The following is a 15,813-nucleotide window of genomic DNA, read 5'->3' on the forward strand; positions in this document are numbered from 1 at the left end:
TGTCGTTCTAGATGACTCAGTACAGTATGGACAGCGATGGAAATAGCATCATCAGTAGATCTATTTCTTCTGTATGCAAACTGGAACGGGTCTAGAGTGGATGGAAGACCAGCCTTAATATAATCTAGCACCAATCTCTCAAAGCATTTCATAACGACAGATGTTAGGGCTATTGGTCTGTAGTCATTGAGAGATACCACCACTGACTGTTTAGGGACTGGCACTATAATCGATGTCTTCAGGCAGGTAGGGACAGAACCCTGCAACAGGGATAGATTAAAAATGTCCGTAAATACACCAGCTAATTCTGCAGCACAGTCCCTAATAACTCGTCCCATAATTCCATCCGGTCCAGCTGCCTTCCTAATATTAATGCTCCGAAAAGCACGTTGTACGTCGGAGGTCTGTAATAAAAATGGTTGTTTATCAGTAATAGTTTCTGATGATGTGCTGGTAGCCAATGCTGTAGTGACGGTGGTTCCAGTTCCCACCTCAAAACGACTGAAGAATTGATTCAGCTGATCAGCCAGGTGCGCACTGCTGCTAGCCAGTTCGTTTTTAATATTTTGCCCTGTAATTTGTCGCAGGCCTTGCCATACTCGACGAGGGTCGGAGCTCTCAAAATGCTTTTCGATCCTCCGGCAGTACATAGCTTTGGCATCCCTAATGCCCTTTTTCAGTTTGGCTCTAGCTTCTCTATACTGTTGCGCATCGCCAGAGTGAAAAGCAGCATTTCTTGCCTTTAACAGAAGATACACATCCCTGTTTAGCCAGGGCTTGTTGTTAGGAAACACCCGTATTTGTTTGGTGGTAGTAACGACATCAATGCAGCTTTTGACATAGAACAGTACTATTGAAGCGTATGTGTCCACATTATTCTCCACAAAAAGTGACCATTCAGTGTTCCGAAAGCAATCTTGAAGTTGCTCGGATGCACCTGCTGGCCACACTCGTATCTCTCTAGTTGATGGTCTAATTCTGCGTACGAGAGGTCTATATGATGGTATCATAAGTAAGGATATGTGGTCTGACTGTCCCAAATTGGGCAAGGGCTTGGTCTTGTATCCATGCATGATGTTACTATATACTCGGTCTAGGGTATTTCCCCCCCTAGTGGGACAATCAACATACTGGTGGAACTTAGGAAGCACAGTCCTTAAATCGGCTCGATTGAAATCACCAGCAACCACAAATGCTCCATCCGGGTGGGCCCGCTGCTGTTTGCTAATAGCAGTTAGCAGGTGACCCATAGCTGTAGTAGTATTTGCATCGGGAGGTATATACACCGCTGTTATTATGACAACATTAAACTCACGTGGCAAATAAAAAGGGCGGCACTTCACCACTAGGTACTCCAAGTCAGGAGAACAATGCGTGTCCATTTGTTTAATGTCCGAGCTCCAGTTGTTATTTATATAAACGCAAATTCCTCCTCCTCTGCTCTTCCCGGATTCGGCGGTTCTATCCGCTCTAATTACTGAGCGTCCTTCTAGCTGCAAAAGTCCCTGTGGAAAGGAGGAATCCAGCCACGTCTCTAAAAGGACCATAACACAGCAGTCCCGGATACTTTTCTGCCGAGAGGTAATAAGTTCCAACTCCTCTACCTTGTTGGGTAAAGATCTAACATTTGATACAAGGAGACTTGGCAATGCAGGCTTGTGAGGATTTTTACTTAGCCTCACTCGTAGTCCGGCCCTACAGCCCCTCTTCTGCTTACGCCCTCTCCGTTTTCTTTTCTTTCTGGCCAGGAGAGCAAGGGGAGTATCCCAAGGATATGCAAGATATGGAGGCTCTCTGATAAGCTCAGCTGGAATGTTGTAGGTTGAGACCTCCTGGCTGCAGCCTTCTCTGCCGATACTTAAGAGCTCTTGACGACTATAAATTACTTGTCCCTGAGTGTTCACAGTCCATAGCAGCAATAAGTTCACAGATAAAAATAAAACACAACTCACTGAAAACCGGTCTTCGGAGTGCCGAGCCGCTGCAAGTGCTTGCGCCGCCATTTTTCCACTTAGGAGACAGCAGTACTGCACCAGTGTCATAGGATAGTGGCAGGGGCTGTATTCTCTAGCCAGGAGAGTCCTGAATAAGCACTGGTGGTTCTTCCTGGAGGAAGTAGTCTAAACTTCATCTTCAGAATCCTCTACTGCACAGGGCAAGGTCCTTGGGTAGTAGGTCATGGCAAGAGGCATGAATGCCCAACTGTGGGTGGACAGTGTTCCACAGGACAGGGAAGGAAAGCTTTAACCCAGCCGCTCACTTATTCTTTCTTCATGATCTGTGGCATTTCATCTGTTATATTTTTGCAGACATTGTTTGGTCACTTTTTAATTATTGATTTGTAACTGATGGAGGTGATTTTGTTTGATTGTGTGCTGACATTTTATTATCTTGCACAATAATTGCAATAACTTAGGTGATATGAATTCTTGTTTTGTTTTTGTTATAGGGTGGCAGTGTGATTTTTGTCCTATATTTTGCCATTTCTATGGGTTTGTAAACCACCTTGAATACAGTAATGCAGAAAAGTGGTATTAAAGTGGGGGGTGAAAGAGCCCTGGTCTGATAAGAGTCCCCATATGCCCACCCTATCACCCTAAGTTCTCCTTAGCAGATTCTCCTCCCTGCTTTGCTTCACTTTTTGCTGCACAGGAGTTGTGCTGTGGCAAAGGGAAGAAACACCAATACAATTTCAAGGTAAGCGAAAATATAAGGGCAGTAGTTTCCTTCATAGCTGTAATGCTGGGGAGGGGACAGCTGTTATTTGACTTGGCCATTTCCTCTTATTATGGTCAGAAGAGGGAGCAGCTGTATTTCTACTATGGCTTCTTTTTCCCGGTTAAGGCATAAATTAAGAAAAGATGGGCTTGAATTACTCATATCAGCAATCAAGGGTCACCTGCTGGGTTAAAAAGCAGACTCCAGTGCAATGATAGAATAGGAGTAAGTGAAAACAAAATGCATTGTGAAGCAATGTTTGTAGCAGACCTAGGCCACATGGTCCCCTCCAGATGTCGTTGGACTACAGTGCTCATCATCATTGACAATACTGGCTGTGGCTTATGGCAGCTGAAGTCCAGTAGCTTTCCCTTTTTTAATAGTGTAATTAAGGAATTGAATGTAAAAACAAACCTGATGGACCAGACCAAAGGCCCATCTAGGCCAGCCTACTGTTTCCCACCGTGGCCGATCACATACCTCTGGGAAGCTGTCAAGCAGGACATGAGCCCAATAGCCCTCTCCTGCTGTTCTTCCCTGGATGTAGTATACAGCCATTGTCACTAACAGCCATTGATAGCCATTCAAGTTGCCAGCCTTAATCACATCTTGTGGCAATTAATTCCATGAGTTAACTATGCACTGTATGAAGAATTTCTGCCATGAATCTCCCAACTAAATGATCCAAGTTTCAAGTATTAAAAGAGGAAAATAAAACGTCACTCCGTCCATTTTCTCCAGACTATGAATCATTTTATACACTATTACATCCTCCTATATTTGCATTTAAAAGAAAGCTTTAATGAACCCAGTGTTATATTTCATCGATCATTTTGGTTGCCCTTTTCTGCACCTTGTCCAGCTCTACAATATTCTTTCTGAAATACACCAAGCTAGAATATGCTCTGGCAGAATAACAGATTTTTATAACTGGCTGGACTGGAACCACAGTTCCCAATAAAAGGCTCGAAGGGTGTGGATTAATTGTTCAGTTCTTTACTGGCATCCAAAATCTGAATGAAAGTATATTGTGGGGACAATAAACTATATTATACTAATCTCAATAGAATAATGTAAGAGCCCTGTTATAGCAGACCAAAAGTCCCTGTTGTCCAGTATTCTGCTTCCAACAGTGTACAGTCAATACCTCTTGGAAGTTCACAAGCAGGGCATGAAAACAACAGCCTTCTCCTGTCAGATAGGATACAATGTTTCCAGCTGAATTTATTACCTCTTCCATATACAATATGTGCATTCTGTCAGCGCAAATATTTTCAAAGTTGCCACTGGGTCCCAGCCCCTCTAAGGCAAAGGATTGTTAAAGAATGTAGAGCAGGAAAATCCTACTTTTCTGCTCCCACAGGCTGAGGCTGGTTCAAACATGTGGATATGGATGTCCCACACCCATGCATTCCATTATGAGAGCCAGTGTGGTATAGCCACATTAGGACCTGGGAGACCAGGGTTCCAATCCCTGCTCAGCCATGAAGCACACTGTGTTACCTTGGGCCAGTCACTGTCTCTCAGCCAAATCTACCTCACAGGTTTGTTGCAGGGATTAAATGAGGAGGGGAAGAACCATGTATGCCGCCTGGAGCTCCTTAGATAAAAGGATTAGATGAAAATGCAACAAATTAAAAAAGTGTGTGAGCCTTGGCTTGCATGCTACTTTAAGTGCTGGCTACTGTAACAAGGGAGATTTTGCATAACACATTATGATAAGGTTACCAGACGTCCCTGTTTCCCGGGGACAGTCCCTGGATTTACAAATCAGTCCCCATACAAAATCCATTGTAGTTGAAAAGTGTCCCCAGATTCATTGGGGGGGAAACTGGTAACCTTACATGATGACCACTAGTCAGAAAATGTCCATTTTTTACCTTTTAGAATTGTCTTAGAAAGGTGCTCAACAGATCTCATGGAAGTAACCCTTGCTGCTTCTAAGCATTCAAAATGGGGATCATGAGTGTGTCAGGGAAATGAGGGCATATCAGCTGTAGATTCCACACCTTCCCTACATGCATTCATATCCTCATGCAGTTATAATACTTGTGTGAATCCATCAGTGGATCCCCACTGGAATCTCTTTATAAATGGAGTCCCTTTATAAGTATGATATGGAATGGGGGGTTTGGGGGGGAGCTGCCTCAATGGTGGCTCCTCATTTGTGGAATGCTCTCCCCAAAGAGAGCACCTGGCATCATCATTTGTTGCTTTTAGGCACCAGACAAAAACATTTTTAAGCCCCAGTCTTGGTCCTAATTTGGAGGGTACTTAGGTATGTTTAAGGCATGCGGGTGGCGCTGTGGGTTAAACCACAGAGCCTAGGGCTTGCGAAGGTTGGTGGTTCGAATCCCTGTGATGGGCTGAGCTACCGTTGCTCGGTCCCTGCTCCTGCCAACCTAGCAGTTCGAAAGCACGTCAAAGTGCAAGTAGATAAATAGGTACTGCTGCAGCGGGAAGGTAAACGGCATTTCTGTGTGCTGTTCTGGTTCGCCAGAAGAAGCTTAGTCATGCTGGCCACATGACCCAGAAGCTGTACGCCAGCTTCCTTGGCCAATAAAGCGAGATGAGTGCCGCAACCCCAGAGTCGTCCGCGACTGGACCTAACAATCAGGGGTCCCTTTACCTTTACTTAGGTATGTTTGCAGACTCTTCTACTGCTCATCATTTTTAGTAGGATGAGTTCAATTGAATCAGCTCTTTTATACATATTTTGGATGAGCATTTTAAGTTCTTTATTCTTGTTCTTATACATGGTTTTAAAGTTTGTTTTCACATTGTAAGTTGGAGTCATTTTTAGTATAAGTGACAAATAAATATACTAACAATAAATAAATAAATAGCTTTTTGCACTGGGGTAATTGTTTTCTTCTACTTTTCCTTAAAGAGGGCCTTTCTTTCCACAAATTTTTGTTAGCATTAAATCATAAAATAGAGCTTCATTCAACAATGTCAATCAAGATAAGCTTTTTTAAAAAAAAACTAATTTAATTTAAATCCTTTCAACATATTCCTTACTCTAGCACTAGGCATCCAGTGTTATGCTTATCGGACAACTATTTTCATTATTAAGACACTTAGGGATAGATTACTCTTTGACTCTAAGATTATTGTACTGGCAGCAAGTTCAGAAGTGTGTGTGTGTGTGTGTGTGTGTGTAATATTCTCAATGTGTATTCTATCAGCTCTGGGATTTATGATGGACTCAGAAATGTCTGCTCTCATTCATCATCAAAGAATATAATTTAGGGGTCTGGTTTTTTTCTTGCAGAAACAAAGAATTGGTTTCTAGAAATACTTTTATCATGAATGAACTCCACATAGCTGAAATTAGTCTTGGCTTATCATTATTTTTCTCAGTCTCATCCAGCCACTATCAAAAAGATTCCTCTATCAATGAGTGTTAATTTTTTTCTCTCACCAATAAAATGTAATCCTTATCTACAAGGACAGATAGGAAATAAGCACAAAAACTAATCATTTATTGGACAGCTGTTAAATTACCAATGTTGAATCCAAATAATTTCCATCTTTTGCATATTATATCAATTATCTGCAGAACAATCCAATATCAATATCCACCAGAATTGCTTGTAATTTCATATATCCACAAAAATTGGGTTTGGGTGATCTCACAAAATCCACACCTTGAAATAAACATATGGCCAAGGACTTCTTCATTTTTAAATAAAATAAAATCATGCCATACTGAGGGGCGGGAGGAATCAGTATCCTGCCGTATATCTTCTTTCCACTTTCAGCTTGTGGGAAATCTTTTCTAGAACAGCAATTTGCTAGACTTTTGAATACCAGTAATCTAAGTTGTCTAAACCAAATGTCTTCCGCAGAATTTTGCCACAGTTGCTCTTGCCACCATTAATAGGTATGAAATGGGTTGTTTGTTTTTTATACCTCTATCCACATCTATATACAAGTATCCTCTCCAACACATGGGACAATTGCCTGGTTGTATGAAACAGAGCTTCCTCAGGATAAGTTCCCAGCCGTGGGCCACTTTTAGCATTGTCATCTGAGCTGACAATGACTTGTAAAGAGCCTTAAGCCCATAACCCATTGCACAGTTCTTCTTTAAACAGGGCATTCCAGTTAAGTTTCCAACAAAGCCTTTGGTTGGAACCAAAAGAGACATTTATTAACTTTTTGTATAACAGGGAGGTCATTGCCTCGTTCACATCAATGGGAGGGAAAGCCACCCTGTATCAGCAACCACTCTGCCATTATCACTGTGACAAAACAACTCAAAAGGGACAACTCTGGGGAAGTGAAGCTATTGAGGGGGGAGGGGGTGTTATTGGTTTTTGTTTTTATTATGTGTTTTGTGTTTTTTATCTTGTATTTTTATGTTGTGAACTGCCATGAGATCATTATCATAACAATATGGGGAAAGAACATTTTGCACATAAAGGCAGAGGTTTACACAAAGCAGCCTGTCTCCACAACGCTCTTAAGAACTTGAGAACATTGCTGACTCTTAAATGACTAGGACGAAGAAATTGAGGGAATGCCCATCCAATTTGCAGATGACACCAAACTGGGAGGCGTAGGTAATGCCGCAGAAGACAGAATTAGGATTCAAGATTACCGTAACAGAATGGAGAACTGGACCCAAATGAACAAAATGAAATTCAGTAGGGACAAATGTAATGTTCTACACTTAGACAGAGCGAACCAGTTGCACAAATATAAGATGGGGGGACACCTGGCTTGCCAGTAGTACATGTGAAAAGGATCTAGAAGTCTTAGTAGACCACAGGCTTAATATGAGTCAACAATCTGGTGCAGCAGTCAAAAAAACTAATTCTATTCTAGGCTGCATCAACGGAAATACAGTGTCCAGATCAAAGGAAGTAATAGTACCACTCTATTCTGCCTTGGTCAGACCACACCTGGAATATTGTGTCCAGTTTTGGGTGCTCCCATTTAAGAAGAATATTGAAAAGCTGGAATGTGTGTAGAGGGAGACCAAGATGATCAGATAGTCCTATGCATACTGCCCCATTGAAATGCCTCTGGCTACACAGATATCTCTCAACAACTATCATGGATACTTTAGTTGAGATTCCTGCATTGTAGGGGGTTGGACTAGATGACTCTCGGGGTCCCTTCCAACTCTACAGTTCTATGACATTTCCTTTGCTGAATGTGTGGATTCAGTCTAGGAACTGTTTTTATTTCTGTGAAGAAGAAAAAAGCTTGGTAATTTTCTCAGGGTATTTGATGAATCCAGAAGACTGTAGAAAAGCAAAATGCTAAACACAGACTTTTTGAACCCCTACCCATCCCAAGCCTCACTGCCAACAATAAACAGATCCCCAAAGCTTACTAAGAGCAGGGCATAATTAAAAGCAACTCAACACCAATTAATTAGTGCTGTTCTCTAAATAAATGGCTAAGAATGAAATATGGCTTCATAAAATAGTTCAGTGCTGAGTTGTTAGCAACTTGTCTTTGAAGAGTGAATGGAGCCACCCCAAGGGGCTATAGTCTATCTAATTCTCATCGATTAAACAAGACCTCCTCCAGGAAAACAGAACACTTCAAAAGCAGAAAACCTTATCTACAGACACATTCCAACCAATTTTTTAAAAGGCTTATTAGAAAGAAGAGCAATTGACTGTTTGAAAGAAAGGTGCATGTTCTCAAATTATTAAGTGAACACTTCCTCTTTGATTGTACTATCACAGGCAGAGATTGTACCAAGGGGGTACTTTAGTTTTTTGTTTAAGATTGGATATCTGAAATCCAGGACTCAGGAAATCTGCAAGGTTGAAATTGTGGGGAGGAGAAGTACAAAGTCTTTCCTCCAGTATCTCTTGCAGGGAAGCCCAAACATATGCTTACACTATTGGCTGTAAATGATGTAGGAGAAGAAAAAGAAAATAACATTTACAGTTTATTCAAGTATCCATCAGCCTTTCCAAGCATGCCTGGGTAAAACTAACTGACATAGTTTGGCAAATTTTAAAGGTTTGTCACCAGTTAAGTGTCCAAGGAAACATTTCCATTCATATAGGAGAGGTTAAAATGCTTTAAAATATATTTACCAATGTGTTTAACCCTATGATGGAAAACAGAGTGAGGAAATAAAAATGTGTTTCAAATAGAACACATTATTTTATTTATTTGAAATACATTTAGCCCACCCTTCAGCCAAACTATCAGGGTGGTTCATAATAAAATAATTTAAAAAACCAGAAATATTGATATAAAATCACAATAAAATAAACACAAAGCACAACCTTAAAAATTCAGAAGAGCAGGAGGGGAAATCTTCATGAAACACACATTCCAGACTACAAAACCTGTGTAAATAAAAGTGTGTTTGCATGGCACTGAAAAGACAACACAGTTGGCCCTAGGCAAACTTCCCTGGATAAAGCATTCCCTAAGCAGAAAAGGCCCTCTTTCTGGTCATTGTCCACCTACCTTCAAATGCTAGAGGGATGAGGAGGAGAGCTTCAGATAATGAACACAGTGTTTGAGTATATTCATGTTGTAGAAGATGGTCCTTTAGGTTTCGAGGCCTAGGCCCTTTTTAACAGGTGACACTAAAACTGCAGGAAAGAAGAGGTGCAATTATTACAACCACTTACTAACTTGCATAGTCAGTTCAAAAATCTGATACAAGTACATTTAAAACCACATTTTGCTTCTTCACACTTAACAGTGGGAGAGGCTGTGAAGTCTTTTGAAGGGTATCTGTGAAATCAGTCTTGGCTTTTTGCATTTTGTACTCTGCCCTAGACTAACCCTCTAGCAAAACTAACTACCAACTGTAAAATGATGTTAATGACATAGGGTTTGTATTTTAAAAATTGCTGATTAGCTGCAGCTCAATTCCCCAGGGTGAGTCCCAGCTGGGGCAGGGAGGTCAAAACTACTGTATCTTTGGTCACAATGTTGAAGAGGGGATTTTGGTAGATACATCTGGTCCCACAAGAGTGAAGAAATACACACTTATTACTGAAATTCTCTCTTGGATCAGAAGGTGGTCAGAATCTACTAGTGGCCCTCTGGGTGATTTACAGGAGACTGGCAAAGTTTCTGACTCCAAATTGGTTAACAATTGGAACAATATAATTTTCCCAATCTAAATTAGACGGCTGACATGGAAAGCTATCCAGAAGTGAACTTTTGTGTCAAAGAACTGTTAGGTCAGTTCAGTTCTGGTAATGAAAATATAGTCCGAGCCTCAGAATTTCATTGTATTGTTCATTCTGTCTGTCTGTCTTTTGCACCTGACTGGTTGTTAGAACTCTAGTCAAAAACAAAGGAGTAATGACAAGCCTAAAGTCTGCCCATCTCTGTTCTATATGTTGCTTATGAGAGTCCCATCCTCCTTTGCATGTGGTCCCCCAACTCTCAGTGAGACAAAACAAGTTGGCCATTCCCGTTGACTAAGTTCCCCCAGTTCACTTTACTCACACAGTTCAGGGTGCTCCGATAATTATCAGCCACCCCTGCCTTTAAAGTTTCTCTGCAAGCAGCAATCAGAATTGCATGCAATCTCTGCATGAAGCTAATGAATTCATGACCAAGGCTACTCCTAGGCACGTTAACAATATCCTTTATCAGAGTATTACTGTCCAACTTTAATGCTGAGCACCAGGCCCTTGGCCATGCCTGAACTAATAATGAAACCAACAAGCTAGGACAGCATTTCATGGTAAGTAATGCTGTCACACAAGGCTCTCCTTGTTAAACATTTCCCTAAAAAAACCACAAAAAACCTTGACTGTTCCTTATTTCTAAAATAAAAAGGTACTTCTATATTTCTCTGCCACTAAGCCAAGTATGCATTTTTTTTCTTTTTTGACAGCTTGATGGGGGCAGCTGCTGAATTTGAGTCTAGGTACTACAGTATACTGCTTTGACAGGGATTTAGGGAGGCCTATGATATGGTGAATAGGCCTTATGTTATGACTGAGGGCCATCATGAGGATAGAATCTTGCTTTATATGAGAAAATGGAGATTCTCACCTTTGCTGATTGAGTGAACTGTGTCAATTACAGCATCAGTTCACAAGCAGAATACATGTGGTCTAAAGATCCATGGAATCTCACAATTTGAGTAGATAAGTAAAGTGTGGGGTTCCTCGGGGTTCAATTTTATCGCTCATGCTGGTTAATATATACAGGGTGAGTCTTTTAAAAGAGGCCCCATGGAACATGTGTACTCTGTATCCATGGGGGCTCTTCTAAGGACTCACCCTGTACATGAAACCACTGAGTGGGGTCATATGGAGTTTTTAGTACATTTTTAGCAGTGCACTGATGACACACAGCTCTACTTCTCTTTTACATCTGCAGGTGTGGCAGTGAATGTGCTGAACCAGTGTTTTGCCTTAGTAATGGAGTGGAGGAGAGCCAATGAACTGAAGCTCAATCCAGATAAGACTGGGGCCCTGTTAGTGGGTGGTTCCCTTCTCTTGGAAGGTTGCCTGCTCTTGATAAACTTACACTCCCTTTGAAGGAGCAGGTACACAGCTTGGGGGTACTTCTGGAACCCTTGCTGTCGCCTGAAGTTCAGATGGCTTCCATTAGCCTTCCATTAGCCTCAAATGGTGGCCCAGCTCAACCACTTTCTGGACAGGGATAGCCTAATTCCTGTCATCTATCCTCTGGTGAGAACCTGAAGGGGCAAAATAAACCAGAATTAAGGGTGCTGGGTTCAGACATAATGGCAAGCCATAGTTAAAATATCCATGATTCATAAGCCAATAAAAACCATGACTCCAGATCATGACCTGTTGGCAGTGTTATGTGCAAACCTACCAGGCCAAACTATAGCCCTGGGTTCAGACACTAAGCCCCTCCGTGGTTTGTTTACCTGCTCATATAAGAGGAAGAGAAAAGTGGGAGCACGCAGGCTGCATCCACTAATGTGCAGCTTGTGCATAGTACAGTATGGCTTAATAAACTAAGCTTCGTAGCTTAGTGTAATGTGAATGCAGCAGCATTCTATTGTTTGTCATAACTATTCTAAAAACTGAAATTGGGCAAGAAAAAGGGGGCTCCAATGCAGCATTAGTAACCACTTTTCAAACTCTACAGTTAATAATTAAAATGGTTCAATTAAATATCCATGATTAGCTTTGCTTGCAGTAAGCATTCTGCTGTCCTACTTGTTTTGCTCCACTAATGTGATGAATGAAAAAGCTACCCATTGTTTGTCAATATATATTTAATCTAGAAGACAAATGACTGTAAATAGGTTACTTCATAATACAGTTAGCAGAAATGTAGGACACTAAGACATCTCAAGAGATCGGCATTGCCTATCTTTTCACCCCTCACACCTCTATACTTCTGGCATCCCATCAGGTTTGTGTGTTGTCTTGCTCTAGATAGAAAAGACATTTCTTTCTTTTTTTGTAGATGACTGGCTCAGATAATCAAAGTTGAAAAACCAGGGGCGTTGATACCACTGAGCTATCAGAACAAGCCTGGTTGTAAATTTAAACACCACTTTTATTCATTAATCTCCAACAGCTAAAGACAAACTAAAAGCAAAATTAACATGATTGCAATGGAAGCACTCTTGTACCCTGGGGCTATTTTGGGGCCTGCTGAGAGAGAGTGAGCTGATCAAAGAAAGAGACTGCATCAAGGCTAGTGTGATTAGTGTGGCTTCACTGTGTTAATGGTTAGTTTCTCGTTCCTAAACTGTTTTGAGAGCTCGCCAGTACCACAATTAATCTGGGCTTCAATTTGGAGTGAAATGGCGCGGATGGACTGTCCAGTCTAATGACAGTATTTCACTGGGGACTCAATGCAAGCAATCAGAGCCAGACTATAATTGGTGGGTGCTCTGGGGTTGTAATCATTTGGAGGGGGGGGCTCTCAGGCTACAATTCCTCCCGTCTTATGTTATATAAATGCAGAGATACAAAAGAGAATAACTTTGTATTTTACATATTATTAAGTAATTGTTTCCCAACCTATAACTTAGGGAAGGGGCATGTTGAATAAAACAAAAGGATAGGGAACCAACATGGCTCCAATGGTAAAGGGCCATTGAACATTTAAAATGACTGTGACACTTTCATATTTGAATTCATGCAAAGAATTCATAAAGTGTAAACAACAGATGGGCATCCTTACATACCTATGCATGTGTGTCTGGGAGCCCCACATGAACAAAGATGTTTAAGGGCATATATACAATTGTCATTCTCTCTTTACATGTTTGCTTTAGGAAATGCCGGTGTACCTCCTTCAGCAAGCATGATTGCCATGTAAAGTGTGGAGCCATTCCAACATGTTGGGTATTGAATGCAAATGTAAGGAAACCAGATTCAAATCCCCACTCAGCTATGAAGCCCAGTGGGTGGCCTTGAACAAATCACTGTCTGGGGCTAATGTACCTCACATAGAGCTGTTTACGCCACTGTTTACTCTGCAGAGGAGTGGGATGCAAACATTACAATGTAGCAATTAAAAAGTGTGCTGCTTGGATTATACTGTATATCCATCTGCCTCTGTCTCTGCTGGAGGGATCAATTAACCTCCCTCCAACCCCACCACTTGCCCAAATACATGTGGCAAAAATTCATTCAGGGCATATATACAGAAGCCATAGCAAGAAGTACAGCTTACTTTTTAATCAAACTTATACCCTGCCCTTCCTCCCAAATGAGCCCATGGTGAGGTCACTTTTATCTTGCAAGGTAAAAACTGTGTATGTCCTGCATGGCACATCCCGAGCCCCCTAATACAGCCTGCTATCCTCAGATGCACTGAAGGACTGTCCCGTTCCTTGTGTTGAAGTGAGCTTCGGCGGCCAAGCTGCTCAGCTTCTATATGGGAGGGCACCATCCTGGTCCTTCACCTCAGGCAACCCCAGCTTCTGCCAATCTAGCAGTTCGAAAGCACACCAGTGCAAGTAGATAAATAGGCACCACTGCAGCAGGAAGGTAAATGGCGTTTCCCTGAGCTCTGATTTCCGTCACGCTGTTCTGTTGCACCAGAAGCGGTTTATTCATGCTGGCCACATGACCTGGAAAGATGTCTGTGGACAAATGCTGACTCCCTCGACCTGAAAGCAAGATGAGCGCTGCAACCTCATAGTCACCTTTGACTGGACTTAACCGTCCAGGGGTCCTTTACCTTTTACCTTTATAACCTTATATTGTAAACCGCCCTGTGATCCTCAAATGAAGGACAGTGAATAAATTAATAATAATAATCCTTGCACACATCTGAGAAAGCCAACTCTGGCGCACAATGGCTTACGCCATAAAAATGTGTTTTGAGTCTTTGAAGATGCCTCTTTCTTGTTTTTTGCTGCAACAAACTAGTTCTTGCAAGTCTTTCTAGGTGGTTGGTTTGTTTTTTTTTTTTTTTGCAACAAACTTCCTCTGGAAGTTGCATTTGCCCAGTGAGCTTAAAAAGGGAGTTGTTAGCCATTTCCCCCAAAATGGCAAAATCATTTTGGTGTCCTTTTTAAGATTGTAAACCTGAGGCTTTCTTCTCCTCTTTTTTTCGTGATCTGTAAGCTGCTCTGGGAGCCTTTATTTTTTTTTTTAGTGTGGGGTTTGAAAAATAGGAAGGAGTTTTAAATAAATACAAATGAAGAAAATCTGGCACAGGGTTTTTCTTGTATAAGCTGGAAGCCAGTTGGTTGCACAGCACCATTTCTAAGCGCCAACTAAAACATTTATTTGTAATTTGCCTTTTTTGTATCATGGCACACCAACCTTCCAAAGGATCCCAGTGCTGTTCTCAACAGCCATATTTAAACAGCAGCAAAACAGAGGAAGGTACCAAGGATTTAAGATGGTGATGATGTTAATCGTAAACGGACTGTAGGAACAGGAGCGATATTTCTGAGGGCTGGGACACATTTCCAAGCGTCCAATTTCTGTTTTCAACACCAGCTCTGTTAATTTTTAAAACTTTTCTCTTGCAACGATAAGCAGCAGCAGCAGCGCCAAAAGAACCCCCACACACGTCACCACAACTTTTCCTAATGGCCCAACCTAAAAAAAATCAATCGTTTCCCGGCTCGTCTTTGCTTAACAAAAGCTGCAAAAACGGACTCCGCTTTCCATGGTGGCGTGAGGAGAATGTGGTTAGTTTCACACGCAGCGATTTTGCTACTTTAGCCTTCTTTTATTGTTACTACTTTTTATTGTTACTACTATACTATACTACTATTGTATATGTATTTCCATTCTACCCTCACGCAGCGCTTCGTGAGGGGAAAAGAGGAGAGAAAACGGCGGGAAAAGCCGTTATAGACTCTCCCGCCGCCGCGCAAAGGCTCGTGGGAAAACACCCGGCTTTGGAGTAGAAGCGAGGCGGTTGTCATACCACGTAGCGACGGCAGGGGGCGCGGCAGCGGCGGCGGCGGCTGCGCTCCTTATATAAGAGGGCGGAGGGAGAGGGCGTGGCTTGGCTGCAGGTGGCTGCGTCGCGCGCTGGAAGCAGGAGGTGCGCCCGGAGCTCGCGCTGGCGGTGGCTATGAAGGAGACTTGCGGGTAAGGGGTGGGCGTGGTCCTGCTGCTGCTGCTGTTACAGCTGCATTATTCATTCATTCAGTTCATTCATTGTCCAGGAACCAGCAGCTTGTCTAGGCGTGGGATGGGTTTGGGGGCAAGCGAATGCTTCTCGCTCTCCACGCCCAGTTTGCTTTTAATAATAATAAATACTGTTATTTATTATTTGAAACTTGGCGTCCTTGGGGGAATTTGCCTTTTACTGCACCCGTTTTTAGCTCTCTCTGGGCCGATGCAGCTTCCAGAGAGAAAGAAGAGGAGCTCTAATTAGTTAATTGCAGCCAAACAGCCTCAACTGCGGTTAGTAAAGGCTGGAAGCACGTCCGATGGTAGTAGTTACGTGCTTTTGTGTTTTTGTTTTGTAAGCCGCCCTGTGACCCTGGGATGAAGGGCGGCGTGGATATTTAATAAATCGTAACAATAATGAATACTGTGCCATCTGCTTTTGCGCGCCTGAATTGGTATTGCCAGATGCAAAGTTGGCATGAGGGTGTTGTGGGTGAGTTTTTTTGTGTTAATTATTACTACTATTATATATTAATTCGCACCCCGCCCTTTTCCCTGACTGGGC

At 42.1% G+C, this 15,813-nt stretch overlaps 2 protein-coding genes across 4 annotated transcripts in view; one reads left to right on the top strand and one right to left on the bottom strand.

The window, feature by feature from the left end:
* BCL11A (BCL11 transcription factor A) overlaps positions 1-15,024 on the bottom strand; it is a 267,794-nt gene extending 252,770 nt beyond the window's left edge. Inside the window, exons 1-2 of the mRNA XM_083733297.1 lie at positions 13,558-15,024; positions 9,169-9,360 (exon numbers count right to left, since the gene is read on the bottom strand). The gene's annotated coding sequence lies outside the window, so the exon portion shown is untranslated. The remainder of the gene's footprint in view (positions 1-9,168; positions 9,361-13,557) is intronic.
* PAPOLG (poly(A) polymerase gamma) overlaps positions 14,728-15,813 on the top strand; it is a 39,627-nt gene continuing 38,541 nt past the window's right edge. Inside the window, exon 1 of one of the 3 annotated variants that reach the window (XM_083733326.1) lies at positions 14,728-14,815. Coding sequence is in view for 2 of the 3 variants with exons in the window: in XM_083733324.1 (XP_083589450.1) it covers positions 15,208-15,224 (17 nt within the window). In the remaining variant the exon portion in view is untranslated. Of the gene's footprint in view, positions 14,816-15,025; positions 15,225-15,813 lie in introns of those variants that run through there. The other 2 variants (XM_083733324.1, XM_083733325.1) reach the window with 2 other exon arrangements.

The sequence above is a fragment of the Podarcis gaigeae genome, assembly GCF_964106915.1.
Source record: "Podarcis gaigeae genome assembly, chromosome: 3".
Classification (NCBI taxonomy): Eukaryota; Metazoa; Chordata; class Lepidosauria; order Squamata; family Lacertidae; genus Podarcis; species Podarcis gaigeae.